The following is a 21,070-nucleotide window of genomic DNA, read 5'->3' as shown; positions in this document are numbered from 1 at the left end:
TAAATAATGTTATTAATTGATGACTGACAAGATATGATCATTGGAAGAAGCCCAGCCCACCGCTACCAACAGCCTGCCGCTCAACCGTGGGCAGTACATTTTGAGTTTGGGGTTCCAGACGGGAGTGTCACCGTCTGGTAGCCAACAACAGCAACAACAGAAGCAGTAGCAGCAGCGGGATGACTCAATCCTCCAAGCGCTGCAACGGATAGAAGCTCAACTAGCGACGTTATAACGGATCGTTGATGTCCTCCGCCCCGAGGGACGGGATAATACCGCCGAGTCGATCAGGGGTTCGCAAGTTCGTCCTGGCATGGGCGATACTGGTACCGCTACTGCTGGCATTAGTACTGCTACTGCTGGTACTACTAGTAGTAATATTAGTGGTGGCAGTGGGAGTAGCGGTGGTAGGAGTCGTAGTCAAAATACTGCCACCCATGACCACCACGCGATCAGGATGGGGACCAGAATGAAGTTCGGGTTCGGGATCAGCAGGCGCGAGGCACAGAAGAGGAAGCAGATCCCGGGATGGTTACGGTAAGGGGATATATGAAGACTTCCTCCTCCTCCTCCTCCTCCTCCTCCTCCTCCTCCTCCTCCTCCTCCTCCTTCTCTTTTGTGAAGTCTAGCAACAACGGCAACACCTCAACGGCGGTGTTGACCAATCAACAAACCCAAACCCAACCTCAATTTCAACTTTATCTTCAACTACAACCCCAGATGGGACAGGCGGCTCGGTGTGCCTCCTTCTCCGGTTCAAAACTTTACTACGCCTTGGATATCATCTCTAGGGCAACAGACAACCATCCCAACCCCGGGAACGGGACTCAGCAAGACCCTCAAGAATGTAGGGCGCGGGTAATGATCAGGTCGCACTGGTAACTAACTACTGCACCCTACCTGGCCTAGCTGGTTGGGTGGTGTGTTGGTAATGTTTACTTTATCCTATACAGTCAGGGACACGAAGAGCAAGAGGGTTGGGTATGCGTCGAGAGGCCGAAAAGGAGGAACGACGATGCTAGGCGTCACAACGAGTTACAATAATATGGATAGATGGATGGATGGATGGATGGATGGCTATTGCTACCTGCAGTCTCTTTTCGTGGTCGATAATAGAAAACTGACCTGACCTGACCTGACCCCAATGCCATGCCGTTCTATGTCTATCATCAATCATGCCATGCCAATTCCCATACTAGTCGTAATGAATCAGTCCCCCAACCAACGCCGCCCGTTCATGAAATGTCCATCCGGATGATTCACCCTCCTTGCGCCCGAACCCGTCTAAATACCCACCGCGATAACCAAAGGGCATAGAATAGAAAAGCGTAATTACCCAAACAACCATTCCCCCCTCGAATTTCCTTCAACCTCCCCCCTCATGCCTCCAACTCATCCGTCTTATTCCCACCCTCCTTCCCCCGCTTCACCGAAAAGCACTGCACCGTCCCCACCACCGCCACCAGCGCGCTCCCATACCACGCCAGCGCGGTGCACTCATACCTCTTTCCCAGGGTATACAAATACCCGGCCACCGGCGGCGCCACCATGCGACACGCCGCCCCCGCGCTCGCAGCAAGGCCGTTGACCCTGCCCAGCACCGTCGGGGAGGGCGTCGCCTCCTTGATCATGATGAGCAGCAGCGGGTAGAGCAGGATGCAATAAAAGTTCCGCACAGCGAGGCAGGCGTAAATGGCCGGGAATAGCGCGCGCTCGGGGACGTAGGGCAGGGCGGGCATGAGCAGGTAGACGACGGGGTGGGTGGCCGTTACGAAGAGGAAGAGGCGGTACACGCCGACGCGCTCGGCGAGCAGCGGGAAGACGACGGCCTGCATGAAGAGCGCGATGGCGCCTTGCACGGCCATGATCATGCCCACGGCTTGGAGGGAAAGGCCGAGCCCTCCCGGGGAGTAGAGGATGCTGCTGGGCGAGAGGAGGGAGAAGGAGGAGGAGGAGAGAGGGGCAGCGATGGAGCCTCCTGGCGCGCGTTCGTCTTCGAAGTAGATGGGCAGGAGGTGGTCGAAGGTCATGGAGTGGTAGGTGTAGATGCAGAGGGAGACCATGATGGCGATGATGCGTTCGCAGAAGATGTTGGTGTTGGCGTGTTGCTGTTTTTGCTGCTTCTCGCTGGCGCGGGGGGTCCATTTTGTCGGGGCGGGGCCGTTGCGGGAGGAGGAGCGCACGGAGCCGTAGTTGTCGTCGCGCAGGTCGACGGCGGGGCGTTTCATGGCATCGGAGGTCTCGAGGAGTGGCGTGTTCTCCGAGAGATAGCCGCCGTCGTTGGGGAGCGTCGTCATCACGCGGGGCTGCATGTCGGGGTGGGTTTCCTCGAGGAGGAAATACCCGAGCACAATGCTGACCAGCAGCATTACGGCGCAGAGCAAGTTCGGCAGGAGATAAGGAAACCTGGCGAAAAGAGAGTCCTCGGGGAAGAGGTCCGGATAGTTCTCGTGGGGATCGGCGAACAGGCCACCGATCATGGGCCCGATGATGGTGCCGATGCTCCAGACGAAGGGCATGATGGAGAAGGCACGGGCTGGAGAGTGAGTTAGCAACACCGTTTTTCAGGAGGCACGAGTTAAATATGAAGGGAAAAACAACATACGCTCATGCTCGGGCTTGGTGACCAGCTCGCCCACCATGGTTTGGATGACGCCAATGTTACCATTTAACAAACCCCCGATGGCGCGGCCGGCTAGGGCGACCCATAGGTTGCTGGCAAGGCCAACCATGAGCATGCTGAACATGGTGCCGACGCAGCCGAGCAGCAGGACGGGCTTGCGGCCGACCCGGTCAGACACGCCGCCCCAGTACATGCCCATCAGGGCCTCGGCGAGCGAGAAGGCCGAGATGAGCAGGCCGGCGTAGAAGGAGGCGTCATCTTCGCTGCCGATGTTGAAGCGCTTGATTAAAGCCCAGGCATACGGGAAGATGGAGGTCAGAGCGATGGGCTCGGCGAGGCGGACGATGGCTGCGGCAGTTCGTTAACAATACTCATTTCGAAGAAGGATGAGTAGAAATTTACATACCTAGCAAGAACAGCTGGAGCGTGGGAAACGCATCCGGGTCGCGAGGGCGAGGACTTTGACGTCTTGTTAGAGCCATTGTTTCACAACGCAATCTTAGGCTTACAAGCTCTCATACTCCTTCACCTCTCACACAGGCGAGAGAGGTAGGACATGACTCTGGAGGGAGGGAGAGTGGACTGATGGAGCTCAGGGAGGTAAGGTAGGTATACATATGTATTTTCTCTTGATAAGGGGGGCCACCTGCACTACGGGTCAATCTAGGGCCGGGGCCGGACTCGGGACATTTGAGATATCGGATTGTGCTTCTCGAATCCGGGTCGGATGGCAACAGACAGCCAGACAGGACCGGGGCCAGGTAGGCAGGTAAGTCAAGGTCCGATTTCGACAGGGTTCCTCCACATGTCCACCATCCGGGCACCGTGCCCCAGACACGGACGGCTGAACCGCCCTACAGCCCTGTCCGGCGTTGAATGGAGGCCGTCTTGGCCTGGTTGGGCTGACATCCACATCGGACACATTGCAATGGTGGATATCTGATGGCCCGGACGGGTTCGGGACAGAACTTGCGCATTGCTTCAGCACCCCCGGCCTGCCCTAAGTAACTGGCCATGTCGCGTCGCAGCGGCCCCGGGAGCCGGACCGGCTGCCCCGCCACTGTACGGACACTGTGTGGGTCAGAGACTCAACTCGGCCGCATCCCTGCCGGTCGAACGACGGGGCATCATGTGAAGCCATTTCGGGTTGTTGTTTGACGGGGATATCCTGTGTTATGAAGGGATAAAACACCTGAGGCTCTGCTGTTCAACCTTCTATGTGTTTCTGTGGACATATGCAGCGAAGAAACACAGATCATAACCCTCCTCAAACTCAGCGTCCTTGTGCAACAACTCCGAATATTCAAGATGAAGATGACAGGGGGCTGAGGTTGCAGCCGGAGTTTGGAGCGCCAAGCACTGTGGGGAAGAAAGCTGCTTTCGGCGTCCGATATGCTCTGCCCTCCCTCCGCTTGCATTTTGTGTCTGGTCATGGAAACCTCCGGATTGGCCGGCCACCGGCGATATCACGTCCATGTCCCGACTCACCGACGGTCTGGCGCCGGAATCCTCGCCTATGCATGGCAGTAGCAGTAGTTTTGGTTACATGCGAGAGAGAAAGACAGAAAAAAAAGTTCACGGCATCAGAATTTTTCGTCATCAGAATTTTTGCAACGACGATCGTCTGTATGTCCGTCTGCCGCCGATGCCGCTGCTTGAGCGGTGAGAGATGATGCGGATGATGTTATCTCTCTGCTCGGGCCTTCTCGCGTCGAACAAGTCCTGCGCCAGGCCGGAGCAGCGATATCACCAGCATTCCAGACTCGATAGGTGATGCCAGTCGTATGCTTGTGCCATGGCACGAACTGACAAACTACAAGCGACTGCCAGCAACACGTGCACAAGACTGGCGCGCATTTGGGCAGCTTTCGGGCTGCAGCAACAACCTGGCAGGAAGAGATAACGCAATGCCGATCGTGTTCCATGACATGGAGGAGCAATCGCAACCCTGGTGTCTTGATGGTTGGATTGGATGGATTCATTTGATCATCGTACTACCAACGATCTTATCGCCGTGCCTTGCTGCGAGATAAGGCGCAGAGCAATCACCGGGACTTGCGGCTCGCAGGAGGACGTAGCGCCTGCATATTACTACTTTGTACAGGGTGCATGACCCCGTCGTCTCTGCTTTAGCCGGAGCTCCCGTGTTCTTTTCTTACGCCATCCTCTGTGTCTAGCATGTCTCGGCACAGTCTCTCGGGTTTCCATTTTGGTTTGAGATGATCGACTTGAGCAACCTGAAAGATGCTTCTCAAGGTCAATTATGTACCCGAGGTAAGGTAGGTATATACTCAAGTGCTCGAGATGGGGATGTGGTGTCTCTTATGGCACTAACAAGTGTGGTGCTTGCAACAAGGCCAGATGCAAGTACCCTATCTCCTGCACCAACTTCATGCATGTGTAACCAGCAGTCTCCCCTGTGCATAGAAACATGAGCTTCCCATCGGGGGGGGAATACGTCGGATAGTCGAGGATCAACGCTATTGAGGAGCGCTTCTTGGACCTCGTGGAAAGATTGTGGAAAGACGACGAACCTGGAGGTTTTTGCCACCTTGTGCTGGTCCGATATTTGTGTCACGGTTGTCTGGGACAGCTTGTCAATGCAGGTCTCAAATTTCCTGGAATAACGACCTTGCTTGCGGAGCAGGCGTAGGTACCTTACTTTTACAGATGACACGGGACTTGCCGTGAGGGGACAACTCTACAGAAGCTCACCGTAGAGGAATAGGGATGACAGGCAAGAACCAGGTGCGCTGAAGGTCAGGTATGCTCACAACATCAACATCTGGCCATGACGTGTTTGCAGAGACAACATAAAACTACCGATCCAACCAGGGACAGACAAGGCACAGAGCATGATCTTTTAATTTCGAGCTACTTCTCACCAGCTATGTACCATATGTACCTGGCCTCCACATCCCCCGAAGAATATTTCATCTCATATGTACAGCTGGCTCACCCTTTAAGGGGTCGGCGCCGGAGCCGGAGCGCCAGTCGGCTGAGGGAAGCCGGGGAAACCGGTCGGGAAGCCCGTGGGGAAGCCAGACGGGAACCCGCTCGGGAAGCCGGGGAACCCAGGACCGCCCGGACCGCCGGGGAAACCGCCGCCGGGGAAGCCACCGTTGGGGTTCGGGACACCGCCATCCGGGCCCAGGAGCACGGCCGGCTGCACCTTGCGCACAAAGGTCGAGTTGACGCCGAACGCAAGCCAGGCGAACAGGCCGTCCTCGAGCTTGTCGCCGAGCAGGGTGTACTCCATGACGGGGTCAACGCCATCAGTACCCGCCTCCTGCGCCATGATCCAGTCGGCGCGGTTGGTGGTCAGCGGCTGGCGGTTGTCGGTGTAGGGTGCCAGTTTCTCAACCGCGTCGATGAGCGCCTGGTCGAAGAAGGCCTGTCCGACGTGGCTGGCAAACGTCTCGTGGCCAAGCGTGTTGTTGGCGAGCAGCGTCGCGTTGGCGTGCACGGCGATGTGGATGTGCGTGGTGCGCCCGACGTAGTGGCCCGGGAAGATGGACTCGAACTGCGCCACGCCGTCCTCGTTGGTCGGCTGGATGCCGCGCAGCCAGGTGTTGTCGAGGTTGGTCTGGTCGCTGGAGTCGCCGTTGCCTTGGGCGACGACACCGCCGTAGACGCCGGTAGCGTTGCAGTGCCAGATCTCGACGTACACGTCGGGGATCGGCTCGCAGGTGTTGATGTCGACGACTTGGTAGTCGAGGAGGAGCGGCACACCGGCCTGGTCCTCGACAATGTTCTCGCGAACGAGCTCGCCAGCGACATCTGGATAGTGAGTCAGCGACCCTGAACAGGGCGGACTACTAGATGAAGGAAATCTAACTTACAGTACGGGCCCTCGGTCGTCTCCGGGGTCAGCAGGCAAGAGTTGTACCCAGCGAACAGCGTCTCCGGGTCGGTGTTGCGGCTGAAGCCCTGGCCAGTCTTGTCATGGTCGGTGTTGAGCACGTCCTCGAAGCCGCGCTTGGTGATGCCGCGCTTCTGGCGAGCCTTCTCGACGACAGCGTTACGGCGAGCAATGTTGCGGGCCTCGATGCCGCGGGCACGCAGCTTGTCGGCGCAGTGGGCGAGCGACGAGCGCTTGACCGACTGGAGGTACTCGCGGCGCTCGGCAGCCTCCTGAGCCACGTTGTGGCCCGGATGGGCGGCCGCGAGGCCCGCGAGCAGGGCAAGGCCGGCAAGAGTGTTCTTGAAGAGCATTGTAGCGGCGGCGACAGCGCTTGAGCAGCGAATTGGAGGTGTGCGCGCTGAGTGAGGGTGGTGATCCAAGACCTCGACTCAGTTGTCCCACCAGCTTGATGTTACATATGAGTATATATACTCATTCCCCTCCTTTGAGGCCTTTCATCCTCCCAGCGTCTCATCCTTCCTTTGTAGCCTCCTTCCCTGTTTTACCGCCCGTTGCCCGTTGCATACCTCGCAAGCCCATCCCAAGTCCGTCAATGTCAAGGCCTTCCCATCCCCGCCCCCTCCCGGTAAGCACCCTAGCTCCCCCAGATTCAATACCGCAACGGCCGGCTCATGGATATTGCAAATGACGCGATTGGCGCTTTCAACGGCAGATGCGACGGCAGAGATCTTAGCCTGGCGCGGGTAGATTAAGGGGAGATGCTGGACGCGCAACCATCGTGGAGAACAACAGTGATAAAGGGACGGCTATGTGGGGCCGCATTACGCACGCCGCCGGGCATGCTGCGACGGGACTCGTCCGCATCACCGTTGTCACTCCCCGGTAGGTTGCGGTGATCGAAGATCCGAGGGCGGGACCCGCTCGGCCGGGTGGAGGCTAGGCCCGGGTATTGTTTCCTGGGGAGTATGAATGGCGGAAAAAACCACCAACAGGAAATCTTGGTTCTGGAATTGCCATGTGCCGAGATGCCATGTACCGAAGTCAAATCCCGAGTCTCTTGCAAGGGAGAGGTATGCGCTTTGTTGGAAGGGAATCGAATCATCGATCCCGAAGACTATAGCTAACTGGTAAGAGAGAAACCGGAATCTCCCATTTGTCTTCTCATTGCAGTACCTTGCTTGATCTCTGAAACGGCGAAATCCATGCCTGGTTAGGTAAGTCTTTTGATGTTGCGTCGTGCAGATACACTCTTCCCCTCATTCGCAACACTCTGCTATCACTACCGCCATTCCTGCATTCGTCATTGTGGTATTCGAGAAGAAGCGCAGATCGATGCGCTGTATTCCTCGGCGACAGAGAGCCACCTTGGAAGGTGGTGTTGTTGCGTAGCGAGCGAGGTTGGGGTTGCATTTAACCACCTACCCAATTGAGCATGTTTCTGTTGAAACGCTACATGTATCATAAGCCCCCTAGAGCCGGCCAATCTACCATATATGCTGTATAAAACCGCTACTTCACTTACTCAGTTGATGTGCAACGCCAGGGGATAACTGACGTCGACGAAATGCTTCTCTGGGACACCAATCATCCGCTGGTATGACGCCCTGAGCTTGTCAAACAGGATCGAAGGGAGTTTTGTGGCAGCGCATCATGAATGTTTTAACTGCCATAAAAGTGCGGGCGTTTAGGTGCTTCTATTATACCGAAATCTGGACTAAGGACTTAGTTTGTGGGATTATCGCGCTGCGTTGATGCTTAAGCGCTGGCATTCGGAACTACGTCCGGAGTATGGCCATCCTGGTTGCACTTGTCCATTGCTCGCCCATGCTCTCCACCATGTTTTTAACTCTCGGCACCAAAGCCTCTAAGCTTGGTTCCATGTCCTACCAGCTGGCATCAACCAACATTAAAACAATCCATACTAAATGACCAAGTACCAAGTGAAGCCATTGGGAAGCCCCATAGTTGCTGATCCAAACTATTCGGTCCCAAAGACAATCCACAGCTAGTGTGATCGTCTTGCTTTAGCACAGTGCATTCGGACTGCCTTGTTTTCCGTCAAAGGTTTGGCGAATCTCCTTCTCCAGAGTTTTGGAATCACGCTCCATTCTCCTAACCCGGGCCTCGAGTTTCTGGGCCTTTAGCAACTCATCCAAGACCTTTTTCACCATATTGATGTCCTGTTCCGTAACCGCCTGCTTGTTGGTATCTACCTTTGCCAAGAGCAAATCCACAGCCAGTTTCAAGCACTGGCAGGCGCTCGTCTTGGGAGGTATTACTGTCTTAGGATCGGCCTCCGATTGAACTGTTAAAGTTAGAAAACGCTGGGATAGCCAGAAACTGATTGATATTGGAAAGATATATGGGGTTTGTACCTCGTGGTATGAGAGCGCATGAGTTTGAGTCATCCATTGCAGGGCACGGGAGCCCGAAGATTGTGATGGAAGGTTTTCAACAGATATTGCTTGTATTCCTTGCTGAAAGTAACTGATGTGGACCCACAGAGGGAGGCTTGACATGCAACAAATGACCAACAATCTGTGATGCGTTGCAAGTTGACACAACTGTTGCAGTGATGGGTGACCTCCTCATATCAAGTTTAGCGAAGCGCTGGACAGTATATGTTTTAAATCTAGCACAACCTTCTCGTAGAACACTTGCTTTATTCAACGGCCTAGATATCTGCTGTTGCATGCATTATTTCCTGTCATTATATGCCTGGGATATAGGCCTTGCTGCACATTCTGCGATTGAGTGACATTATCTCACACAAGGCCACAAAGATTGAGGCACTGCTGTCTACCTGCACGCTTCGACACGCCTTTGACCAGGGTTGATTCATGGTGGTGACACCATACCTCTCGCAAAGGGCAGATTGCTGAAGCAATGCATTCACAAAGGATGAGATACACCTCAAAGCGATGCAGCGTTGTAGCTCTCGGGTGTTTTATCCCAACTAAGGGAATAGTTGGGTGACCAAAGGACCTATCTGCAGGACGTGCATACCAAAAGGTGAGGATGTTCAGTCTTTCCTCTTCTTTACTTCACAAAGCATAAGCCTAAATGAGCGTCAGGAGATAAGCGCTAAAGGACAAAGCATCACCGGAGATCACATGGACTTGCTGTTAGTTCAAGCCTGAGTCTTCCATGTAAGATTGATCCTGTCAGTTCTCCAACTTATGAAGCACCAAGCTCCGCTCACGTCATCGTGTTGATGCAGAACAAAGACATGGCCTGAATCCACAGCGTGGTCCCTTGAGTCAAAGTGAAAATCGAGTTGATGGCAAGCTTGATGTAAAACCACTGACGTATCAGGGCAACAAGGTGCAAGAGGGGGCCCAGATACAAGTGCGAATCCATCCATCCATCCATGGATGCCATCATTAGTACATTCCGAAAAGAAATGACCTCAGTTAGCTTCCCTCTTGTCGGCAGCAACATCCGAAGCCCTGTACACCCTTCGGAGATGGCCGCCTTCGGCTCAGGAGGAACGTGATAGCCGGCTCGTTTATGACTTGACTGCGACAGTCAGATAACTGAGGTACGGACCACTCACTACCAGAACTTGCACTGATTAATGGGACGCCCGCTATTCACGAGACCCAGAGACGGATCGGCAATCCACCTATAAGATGCAAAGGGGTATCCCCACGTCATCCAAGGTCGCTGGCCATTAGAGGAGGTCAATTTAAAGTTGAAGCCCCACGTGGCCAAGCCCGATCAATTGTTCTTGGCAACGTCAGGTGGGTCAGTACAGTCCAATCATCTCACACGCTGGTCCAAGGCGACATGCGAGCCGTTGGCGTTTGTGGAAGTGCCGAAGACCCAACACCCCACAGAATCAGGAGGGAAAAGGTGGCAACCAAAAAGAGTTGGTTGTAAAGGTGAATCGTGATGATGAAAGTCAACACATGTTCATCTATCTTTTCCTCAACCACATCCTCCGTACATCATCGCCATCCCAAACGGTCAATTGTTCCCTGGCAACCGCAATGTCTTCTCATACTCGGCGATCTCATCCATGTTTTGCTGAAGGTCAATTTCATCAGCACGTTGAATCCCTGTAGCATTCCGCAGTTTATACGCGATGTAGAGTACCGGGCAGGTGCCAATCATGGTATATTGAGTGTTAGGACACCTAGAGTTAGTTCCTCTTATTCCGGGGGGACTCGTTGATTCTATTGTATACTCTTAGGTATCAAGCGGTGATGGACGTCGTCACTTGTAGAATGGTGTGTACTCACGAGAACAGAAATGTCGGCACGTCCCAGTGACCGGGAAGGAATACCGCGTAACCCCCGACTAAGGCCATGATCAAGCATGCCAGAAGGGCGTACCATGTGGCATATGGTTGGCAGATGCCACGATAGGGAAGAGATCGGCGATCAATCCCCTGTCTGAAATGAGGCGGCCCAAGTTAGCTAGATGTGCCCGTGCTATTTGTGTGGTAAGAGGACGGGACGGATAGACTAGGAGGACATGGCGTGAGCAGACTGATCCTTACACCTTGAGAGCTGCATAGAAGCGGAGGTATGTCAAACAAATGACCGCATAGTTGATGAGCTGGCTGGCCGTAACCAGGCTGACGAACCCTAATTGGCGATCAATTGGTTGATCAGACTTGAGCATGTGGTATGTTCGGAACTTACACTGCAAGACAACGGACGCACTTCTCTCGAGTTGCAGAAAAGACAGAAGTGATCCGAGCAACACCAGCGCAACCGCTGCTAAGGGCACCCCCTTCGCCGTGCACCAGGTAAACACCTTGGGTGCCTTTTCCTCGAGTGCAAGTCCGTAAAGTGTCCCTGACGCGCAGTACACATAACTGTTCCCGGCTGAAAAAGCTGCCGTCAGTACCATTGCATTGACAATATGCGGTAGGGGGCTGGATCCCAAGCCGAGCCGGTTCATGGCGACCACGTAAGGTGAGGCGGCAGTCCCTGGCGCCCGATCTTGGTATGCGCGCCTGAGGTTCTCGTCGTTGTAAGGGACCAGAATGCCAACGGCCAGGGAACCTAGCACAAAAAAAGAGGTCAGGCGATAAAATGCTCCGTTGAACGCTCGAGGCAAAACAACCCGTGGGTTGACTGCCTCGCCGGTGGTGATGGCAACGTAGTCCGGCCGGATATGGTGAAAGAGGCTTGAATCAGGCATTGAAGGAATCCGAAAAAACGGCCAAGGGACCCGGAGTAGTACAGTTCGGTAAAGGCGCCGGGATCTCGCCAGTACCGAAAGCCAAAACGGTCATGTAAAGGGTTGCCGCCGAGCATTGCAACAAATGCAAACGCCAGCAGGCCGACAATCAGGAGGACCTTGCCGAGCGCCGCCCAGAATTCGACTTCGCCATAGTACTTAACAGCAAGTACGTTGATGAGGCTACACGTATCGAAATGAGAGGAGCTCAACCGTCAAGAGAACAGAAGGGGGAATACCTGTAAAGGACCACTGTCACCGCAATCACTGCCCCTGCGGGGAGTGAGTCTGTCCAATACCGGATAATCACATTACAGGCTGTGATCTCAAACGGGACCATGGCAGCCTCGAAGATGAAGAAATTCCAACCGGCAGCAAATCCCAAGGCCTCATCGACATAGCGGCCAGCAAAGCGGATGAATGGCGACGAGATGGGCAAGTACGTCACCATCTCTGTCAGACACAAAGTCACTGCGAGGATGACAGTACACCTGAGACGTCAGAGTAAGTATCGAACAAGGGCGTGGATGAAATAGGCAACCCTACCAGAGGGTAAATGCGAAAAACAGGCTTGCAGGACAGCCCGCGATAAGACCCTTGCCAATGTTCACATACAGGGCAGTGCCAATGGTGCCGCCAATCCCTGAACGTCATTCAGCTGGTGACGGAGGCATAACAGTGCACTGAATCCTCCCGACGTACCGATCAACTGGATATGGCGATTCTTGAGCCGCCGGTGGGTATGGTCCCCTCGAGCGTTTTGGATGGAGCCATGCTTGGATGGGGAGTTGTCAGGGGTGCCGTTGTCATTAGAAGGCTTTTCAGGCTCGGACTCCTGGGCGACTTCGGGGCCAGGCTGGGCATTCGTGGGCGCCATAATGAAGTAAGAGTATGGTGGTTGAAGTACGAGGCTAGGTTACAATAACTAACCTCGCTCATACTCTCATAAACAACTTGACTTTCTGAGAACGCGATGTTGAGACAACGCAGTGATCAACGGTTAGAGCCAGGACCCAGTCGCTTACAGTACAGATCCAGATCGCAGCAGCAGCCCAAGACATAAGAAGAACGGGCGGTATCGGGAAGGTGCCTCTATGTACACTTGGGGGAGGTAGAGCAGCGAGTTCCATGGCATATCAAATGGACCATCAGTAGACGGAGGATCAGAGTCGAGATGTCCAAAGCAATAATGTGAGTCTCCATGATCCTCGGCGTATCACTCCGTACTTTGTGCAATGTATACACTGGAACTCAAAGCCCTCATATAGCCAAATGGACGACTCCAGCACGGGATGACTGTCATAATCTTGCAACAATGACAAAAACCTATGGGCAACACAAGATTGCGGCAAGGGCTGGAACGACATCCCGAGGGTCTTGGCAAGACGGAGAAACGACGTTGCGTCTGGTGATGTCTTGAATTTACTACTCAATTCCCCAAGCAAAAGCAATGAGCATTGATCTCTTAAATGAGTCACGTACTGAGATAAGATATAGATTCATCAGGCACCTGACTGAGGCCCGTGGCAGTTGGAGATGGTTGCTTGGAGCTCCAACCCCAGCCGGGCCGTTGGCCCCTGGCCATGCCCCACACCCCGCCGAAGTGGGTCCCGTCCCGGGGTGTTTGGGTGGGGACCTGACAAGAGCTCTGCGGGGCAAGGCTGCCCTTCTGCCTTACCGACCCTGGAACCTCCAAGCTTCGTCCATCAAACGCCCGCCGTCCTCCATCACCAACCTTCCCCTCCTTCCACAACCCCGTCGAGCTTCTTCCAGTAATCCGATCCCCATCACCATGGCCGACCAAGCAGCAAACGAGCTGCTGTCGACCCAAAAGGCGTCTGACTCGAGCTTGCAGGTGGTCCTGCATCCGCTGCCCATCCTCGAGATCTCCGACTTCATCGTCCGCGGCTACCAACGGGGATTCCAGGGTGCTGTGGTCGGTGCCTTGCTGGGCCAGCAACACGGCCGTGACATTACAATCGAGCACTCCTTCAGCTGTAAGGCTGACAAGAACAACGATGGGCTGTACGAGCTGGACCTTCAATGGTTCAACAAGCGGTTAGAGCAAAGTGAGCCGGCGACGTTTTGAGTTTCCTTTCGACCGACCGAGCTGACCATCTTCCTCGCCAGTGCGCCTTGTCCACAAGAGCCCGCAACTTGACCTCGTCGGCTGGTACTCGCTCGTGCCCAAAACAGGTCCGACAAACCTACATCTCCCCATCCACCGCCAGATCACCACATACAACGAGGCCGCAGTGCTCCTCGGCTTCCATGTCGAGGATGTGCTGGACCAAAGTTCGACCGCGCTGCCGATTACCATCTACGAGAGCAATCTCGAGGCTACCGATGGTCAGGCTGCCACCGGTGCCACCGAAGACCATGACATGAAAGACGCCGAGGCAGCTGGGTCGGATCTCGTGCTGCGCTTCCGCAAGATTCCTTACACAACCGATACGGGAGAGGCCGAGATGATTGCCATTCAACACATCCGCGGCTCCGGGGCTGGCGCAGCTGCAGCGGCCGCCGACTCGGCCGAGAAGCACATCGTCGAGCAGTTCGACAAGAAGATCGCGGTCGACGACGGGAAGGGCAAGCGTAGGGCGGTTGCCTACCAGGACCCCAGCAAGCCCAAGCAAGAGGACACCGTCGCCGCCAGCAGCACAGAGGCTTCTTCTGCCAACCTGGATGCCAATCTCTCCCCGGCGGAAGCAGAGTACATGGCGGCCCTGCAAGCCAAGTACAACGCGGTGCGCGCGCTCAAGTCACGCCTTGATCTGTTCATCACCTACATCCAACGTCTCCCGCCCGACTTCCTTGCCGGGACCCAAACCACCGCCGACGCCGCCGCCGCAGCGCGCGCCTCCAACGGTCAGTACACAATCCCCTCCAACAACATCCTTCGCCGCATCCAGGCGGTGGTCACCAACGCCGGCCTGGCTGCCGGGCCCGCGGAGAGCGACCTCACCACCACCACCGACGACAACCACCTCTCCGACCTCGCGCGCGAGCTGCAGCGCGAGACCAACGACGTCAAGCTCGTCTCGCTCGCCGCCGACATGCTGTCCAGCGTGGCCGAGATGCGCGACGCGTGCAAAAAGGCGCTGCTTCTCGACGCGGCGCGGCACACGCAACGCTTGAACGCGCGCGGAGGAGCCGCGGCGGCCATGGCGGCCGCGACGGGCCTGACGTACGAGACGGCGCTGCTGGCGGCGGGGGATCTGGAGGGTATCGACGTGGCTTCGTCGCTGGAGGGTCCTGGTGGTGGGGGAGTTGGTGGGGGTGGGGGGCCTTCTTCGCTAGCTATTTAGGGGGAGGCGGATACTGCGTGGATGAATGAGAAAGGAAAGGATGGTTGCTATCGGGAAGGTCAACCAAGAGGGTGAAATATCATGAATGACCTTTACGACGTTGTCTTCACACGATGGATGAAATAAACAGGCGAACGGCGGGATGCATTAGGTCTTGGAAGAGAGAGAGAAAGGCGTTGGGGGACTCTGTTTGATAACCACGCGTTACTGTCAAATACACAAAATGCCTCAGGTACCTAGCCTCCTACGGTCTGACCAGCTGCTTTGCTGGTTCCGGTGTAGGAATATACTACAGCATAAAGCCCCAGTCATCTAGGTAGCTTACCTCAGGTAGGTACTCGCACTTGCCCGACGTGGGACGAGATCTGATGCTGTGCCGGGCTGGAAATAAGCATAGAGCGCGGAAGGAATATTATTATCTGATTCTTCAACACCAACGCCGGAAAGCCAAACACGCATACGGAGGGAGTATAAGTGAACAATGAATTGATTAAAAATAAAAACGAAAAGACACTAGGCTCCTCGCCATCGTCTATCCCACCCCGCCACACCCATTCTCCCGAGTCCCTCACAACCAACAACAGACTGGCAAGGCTCGATCTAAATAAACGAAGATAAACAAAAAAAGGCCCCGAATTCCCAATCCGCAGATCCGTTAGCCCACCACCCAACCTATCTATATGAGCCAGAAAAAAAGCCATCGGCTAGTTATCCCAACGAGATCCCATAGCAAGTCATAATTATCGCGGGTATCCAAGCAAGACAGAAACAAAACAAACCAGACACCATAATTATGAGATCATCAGGTAACATCAGGCCTCAATCACCACCTTCAACACCAGGTTCCCATTCTCATCCGACGTCCGGCTGGCAAGCTCAAACGCGCGATGCGCGTTCTCGAGCCCCTTGAACCGGTGCGTCACCATGTCGTCGAGCGAGGGGAGCACGTATCCTCCCGCTCCACCCGCGGCACGCAGAGCGCGCTCGCGGGCTTTCAACAACTTGATACCCGTCGCGTACGTGTTAGCGTACCGAAAGATGCCGAGAATGTCGATCTCGCGGAGGTGGGCGACCGACAGCGGCAGCGTCTGGACGGGCGTGCCCATGCCCACCATGATCACCTTGCCGCCGGCGCGCGTCGCGTATAGCGACGTGTGCATGCACTCTTCCTTGCCCGTGCACTCAAACGTGACGTCGACGCCGTCGCTGTCTTCGTCATCGTCGTCGTCGAGTCCCGAAAAAGCGGTGGCCGACCCGGAGGTCCGGGCTTGGGCGAGCATGTCGGCGGCCAGCGCCTTGGCGTGCTCGAATTTTGTTTGGGTGGAGATGCTGTTGGGGGTCATGACGCCCTCGAGCGGTGTTGAGGTACCTGAGCAGCTCGGGGTGTAGAGAGGCGACGGGGGCTGAAGCGGGCGTTCGACGACGTAGCCGTGGGTGGCGAAGCCCTTGGAAATGGCAAAGTCGACGCGGCCTTGGTCCACATCGGCAATGATTACCGTTGAGCAGCCCGACTGGCGGGCCATGGCAGCGGTCAACAAACCGACGGCGCCAGCGCCGATGACGAGGGCTGATGACCCTGGGGCCGGTTGCGCCCGGTTAACGGCATGGATCGCCACAGAGAGCGGCTCAAGCAGCGCGGCCGCATCGAAGGATATGCTATCAGGAAGCCTGGTCCCAGTTAGCAATGTATGTATCTTCGGCGCCCGGATAGTCAGAAAAGAACTTACTTGTGGCACCATTCTGCTGGGTGGTTGATGCGCTCCTGAAGGGTGCCCTGGAAATGAGGCACTGATTTCGCGCTACTCCGGAACCTCATCTTCTTGCAGAGGTTGTAGCGGCCCTGCCAGCAGATGCCGCATTTGCTGCAAGGAATGCCGACCTCGAGCGCAACACGGTCACCGATGCGGAAGCCCGTCACCTGGGGACCGATGGCGACAACGGTGCCGGATGACTCGTGGCCCAGAGAGAGCGGCATGCAAGCGCAGAGGTCGCCATTGGCAAACTTCTTGTAATAGCTAACGTCAGACCCGCAGATGCCGGTGGTATGAACGGCGATCTGGAGCTCTCCGACGCCGGGCTCCTCGATAACGCGGCGCTCCTGGAACGGTGTCAGCCGGTCTGTGTAACCAACCTCTCTAGCGGGGGTAGCGTACCAGGCGGAGATCGCGCGGTCCGTAGAGGACCGAAGCGTTAATGGTGGACGCCTTGGAGGCGGTGGGTAGGTGCATTGGCAGCTGATCACCTGTGGCTGAAGGCGCCATCTTGATCGATAGGGCTGCGCCGGCGTGGGATGAGGTGGGATGGTTCCTGCTTGGCCTGGGGAAAGTTGCGGCTCTAAGGCGGCGCGGGATCAGGTTGAAAGGGTGTCGACAACGTCAGGGGTGAAGCCGGAGATAGGGTGGCGAAAGACGGCGATCGCGCTATCCGACGTGGAATGAGGTGTGTAGCGTATGCGACAAACAAAAAATGATGCGTGATCCAAGACAGATATCAGGAGGAGAGGACAGGAAGGAACCCCCACACTTATACGTCTGGTATCAACGACCCTGATCTGGAGCTGCTGCCGTGTGTGTCAATGCCTGGCACGGATAACTTGGGGCCGAGACAGTCAAGAAGCATACGGGAATGTCGCACTGCAAGGTTTAGGGGAGCGGAGGTCAAGATGCGTCCCGAGGGAGCACGTCCACGGATGAGATGCCGGCCTCGCCAGTCAGCTCGCGCCTGGTTATCGCGGCAACCAGGCTGGGGGCCGGACAGGGCAGTGGCCCCGATAATCTCGGAACAACATGGCGGAGAAGCAGCGTGGTCCGGGGACGGCCGAGCTCGCAGGGCGGAACCTACCCCTGTCTGCTCGACGTCAAGGTGCGGGATCGCGACATCAGAACCAGGCGGAGCCGCTGCAGGCACACGCCCCGCCAAGCGGTTGCAGCGGAACAAGGCCCCTCCGGTTCGCGAAGACACTAATAGGAAGATAGGAGATGCCGCGAGTGCCATCAAGGTCTGACGCGAACTGGCGGGGGACCGGTGGGAGGCAGTGGGCAGCGATGGTTTTCGGCCAGCACGGAAAGATCCGGGGTGCTTGGGGGGCGAATATATTGGGGGTTCATCAAGCCGTGGCGAGAATATAAGCAACCAACGGCTACGAAATTAGTACTATTAGGTGTTACTCTTCTCCAAAGAAGATGCGATGCGGGAGAACTAGCCGGCTTCCATGCAGTGACCTGCAGGTCGTGTGGGGTCGAGGTGGGTAGTCATCTCGGGCCCGGGGATAGGCATAGCAGGGTGGTGGCCGAGGCGGGCGGGCAGTCTCACTGATGATGAAGACGGCAGCGGATTGAGCACGCCATTGTCTTGTTCCGTCGAACGGTACTTGTTGGATGTGGCCATTTTCGCCATGCGGAAGTCGGGATGACGCTATTATCTGGTGTAATTGCTGCAGCTGAGGAATGACAAACAATAATCGACCTGGGTGGCAGCTCAGTCTGGGAACGTGAAGAGTCGGGTCGGGATGGGGAACGAGGCAAGGTTGTGTTTGATTTTTTTTCCAGAAAACGTCGAACGGACCGTTGAGCAGGGGTTCAAGGGTTCAAGGTCCACTGGACGTTGCTTGGGTTGCTAACGAGGTCCAAGTCAAGGTCCAGGGCAGTCACGACAGGCCAGGCAAACGACCCTTGATGCCATCCATGGAAAGGAGGAAGGCAGGGGTCAGAGAAAATAGTGTTGTACGAGGTAGTTACTATCTCGGGCCGGAAAGAAATCTTCTCATGCCTGCAGGCTCCTTCCTCGAACCTTGACTGTATCCTTTTACTGACACCATCTCCACGTCCAACCTGGAAATGGAAGATGCTCCATTTTTTCCCTTTCCATTTGAGCGACCTCTCCATCATCTGCTGCCCATGTCCTAAAACCACCCAACCGCCCGAATGCGACGCATGCGGCCCAATGTGTTTGAATTTCACTCACTTTGAAGCTGGCATCGACGTCTACCCCTATCAGGCAGCATGTCGGCATCTATATTGTCTGCGGTACATAGCTATCTCTGTCTCTTGCCTCAACCTTTGTGCACAACCCGGCTTAGCACGGAGGAGTCATGGCACTGCCGGTTGGAGGGGAGCATTCTCCCGTTTTACCGGCCTATCGCAGCGGCCATGGCGCACCAGGGATCTGCAAACCCGCAACAAGACACGCCAATGCCATTCGCGACCACCCCAACGTGCATCTCGCAATGTCACGCCGCGCCGGGACCTGGGCAACCCTTCCGGATGGCTGGGAAGCACTGGGTGCACCGCAGCGCCCGACCTGTTGTGCTACCGACGGCGAGCCGTCTCCCTCCTGCGCCTGCTACGCAATTGCCTTACACTACCGTAATCGTCTTGCATACGGCAGACGCATCTCTATCACCTCCTTATCAGATAACCCATGCTGTCGACGTCGTCCTTGGAGATATCGCTCGGCCGACCGGTCGACATGACGCATCCGACACGGCTCCAGGCCGGCTCTTATCAGATACCGCTCACTGCCGGCATTGGCTCGCCGCGAGCTTTGCATCTGTTGTGTTCCTCCTTGGAAATCGAACGAGTCCTCGATGAGAAGACATGAACCTGCACAAGCTGAAGGAAGAGCACATGGAGCAAAGTGAAGAGTTGAAGTTGATGGCGACAAGGGTCTCTCGGGAGGCTCAAGGAAGAAAAGCAAAGGTCGGCCGCCTCCCCGGCTCGGCGCTGCGGCCATGGCCGGGGTTCAGCCAACGCTTTTCGTTGACCCCCTTGTCATTTGATTTCGTCAGAGCATCTGGCTCAGTCGCCGCTCATGCAACGGTAGGTCTCGAAATGGCAACCCGGACGGGACGGCAGGACACTCAACATGATTGTTATCTTATCTTTGGACAAAGCGAACTGTCCTCGACCGACTCAACCAACTTGGTGGTTCCCTCTCACGATGCTGACCGGTCGCTCTTTGACTGTCATGGAAGTCCATCATGGAGGGCACTGACGACTACTCGTACAACCCGAGCAAACAGGACTGGAGTTACCGGATTCCCATCCCGGCCGATCCTGGTAGCATCGAGTGAACCCCTGGATCTCGCGCCATCTGCAGGCCCGGGAAACACCGTGGACGGCTAGGATACCCGGTCACTCTCGGAGTTGCACGGGGCTAGCAACACCACGAGGAACAAGAGCAGTCTGTCCGATGTCTGATATCAAGTCCACAGGTGAGTCGAGTTGTGTTCACCACAAATTACAGGTATCTATGAATCGGCAGGAACCCCCCCGGATCGGGAGCGCAGCCAAGGGGCGGCGAGGCGAGGGCCGCTGGCATCTTTTCGTGAGAACTGGGTAACGCCGCGCTCACATCCATACATGCATCAGGTACCTGAGTTCATCGCAGATGGCGTTACATAGAAGCTCCGGATCCCACTCACCCCAGACTCACCGCTGCTCTCCAACGGGACAAAAAGCCGAGCAGGCGGAGCTGAGTTCATGTCGCCGCCTCGTCCCGGCTTCCTTCCGTGCCACATACATAGGTGACACCAAGACCTGGACGTTCCGCTGATGTTACAATCCGACAGGATCTCCGTCCCCCCAACGTCGCGGAGACTTAGGCTGTGTGTGGGGGGAGGGGTGCCGGCGGTGTGAGTGTGTGTGTGAACCTGCAGGTCGGGTCGGTCGGTCGACCTGGCCGCGCGACCGCGGCTCGCTTGCTTGCTTGCTTGTGTGGACGGGACACGCCGGTGTGAAAGCTGCTTGCTGCATGCGGCCGCCGTCCAGGCACTGGCTGGCTGGCTAGCTGGGACTTTACCTATCCGGCTGTGGTAGGGCAAGTATGCACGACACACACGGCGGCGGGCCGGGTATGGCACATGTTTATGTATGTATGTATGTACATTGGACGGAAGGAGCCGGGGGATCCTTTCTGGAGATGGTACCCCCGCCCCGGATGGCCCCGTATGGCATACATGCCTTACATCAGGTACCTGCCTTACCGGAGCTCGCTGTGGTGCATTTATAGAAACCGAGGCGAGATAGGTAAGACCACAGCAACAACCGCCTGCCGGGATCGCTCTGCCGAGTCCCGGGCCGC

General features: G+C 56.0%; 7 protein-coding genes across 7 annotated transcripts; 2 read left to right on the top strand and 5 right to left on the bottom strand.

Moving 5' to 3' along the window:
* Positions 1 to 1,379: 1,379 nt before the first annotated feature.
* VTJ04DRAFT_5620 (uncharacterized protein) lies at positions 1,380 to 3,105 on the bottom strand (the record flags this gene model as incomplete). Its single annotated transcript, XM_069363755.1, has 3 exons — positions 1,380 to 2,536; positions 2,606 to 2,971; positions 3,030 to 3,105. 3 exons carry the CDS (start codon positions 3,103 to 3,105, stop codon positions 1,380 to 1,382), a joined length of 1,599 nt encoding a protein of 532 aa, XP_069220569.1.
* A 2,480-nt stretch (positions 3,106 to 5,585) lies between these two features.
* Positions 5,586 to 6,838, bottom strand: VTJ04DRAFT_5619 (uncharacterized protein; the record flags this gene model as incomplete). Its single annotated transcript, XM_069363753.1, has 2 exons — positions 5,586 to 6,403; positions 6,466 to 6,838. The coding sequence occupies 2 exons, from the start codon at positions 6,836 to 6,838 to the stop codon at positions 5,586 to 5,588; spliced, it is 1,191 nt and encodes a 396-aa protein (XP_069220568.1).
* A 4,150-nt stretch (positions 6,839 to 10,988) lies between these two features.
* Positions 10,989 to 12,558, bottom strand: VTJ04DRAFT_5618 (uncharacterized protein; the record flags this gene model as incomplete). The annotated part of the gene is made up of 6 exons (XM_069363752.1): positions 10,989 to 11,080; positions 11,138 to 11,628; positions 11,685 to 11,864; positions 11,921 to 12,172; positions 12,297 to 12,324; positions 12,384 to 12,558. The coding sequence occupies 6 exons, from the start codon at positions 12,556 to 12,558 to the stop codon at positions 10,989 to 10,991; spliced, it is 1,218 nt and encodes a 405-aa protein (XP_069220567.1).
* Positions 12,559 to 13,473: 915 nt separating this feature from the next.
* VTJ04DRAFT_5617 (uncharacterized protein) lies at positions 13,474 to 14,989 on the top strand (the record flags this gene model as incomplete). Its single annotated transcript, XM_069363751.1, has 2 exons — positions 13,474 to 13,750; positions 13,812 to 14,989. 2 exons carry the CDS (start codon positions 13,474 to 13,476, stop codon positions 14,987 to 14,989), a joined length of 1,455 nt encoding a protein of 484 aa, XP_069220566.1.
* Positions 14,990 to 15,801: 812 nt separating this feature from the next.
* VTJ04DRAFT_5616 (uncharacterized protein) lies at positions 15,802 to 17,250 on the bottom strand (the record flags this gene model as incomplete). Its single annotated transcript, XM_069363750.1, has 3 exons — positions 15,802 to 16,657; positions 16,717 to 17,087; positions 17,143 to 17,250. 3 exons carry the CDS (start codon positions 17,248 to 17,250, stop codon positions 15,802 to 15,804), a joined length of 1,335 nt encoding a protein of 444 aa, XP_069220565.1.
* Positions 17,251 to 17,526: 276 nt separating this feature from the next.
* VTJ04DRAFT_5615 (uncharacterized protein) lies at positions 17,527 to 18,385 on the bottom strand (the record flags this gene model as incomplete). The annotated part of the gene is made up of 4 exons (XM_069363749.1): positions 17,527 to 17,549; positions 17,611 to 17,949; positions 18,012 to 18,128; positions 18,193 to 18,385. The coding sequence occupies 4 exons, from the start codon at positions 18,383 to 18,385 to the stop codon at positions 17,527 to 17,529; spliced, it is 672 nt and encodes a 223-aa protein (XP_069220564.1).
* A 1,199-nt stretch (positions 18,386 to 19,584) lies between these two features.
* On the top strand, positions 19,585 to 20,060 carry VTJ04DRAFT_5614 (uncharacterized protein; the record flags this gene model as incomplete). The annotated part of the gene is made up of 2 exons (XM_069363748.1): positions 19,585 to 19,806; positions 19,962 to 20,060. 2 exons carry the CDS (start codon positions 19,585 to 19,587, stop codon positions 20,058 to 20,060), a joined length of 321 nt encoding a protein of 106 aa, XP_069220563.1.
* Between the last annotated feature and the right edge of the window lie 1,010 nt (positions 20,061 to 21,070).

This window comes from Mycothermus thermophilus, assembly GCF_041956435.1.
Source record: "Mycothermus thermophilus strain CBS 625.91 unplaced genomic scaffold VTJ04scaffold_3, whole genome shotgun sequence".
NCBI lineage: Eukaryota > Fungi > Ascomycota > Sordariomycetes > Sordariales > Chaetomiaceae > Mycothermus > Mycothermus thermophilus.
The sequence above is the reverse complement of the archived record's forward strand: the minus strand, read 5'-3'. Positions and strand labels throughout refer to the sequence as shown.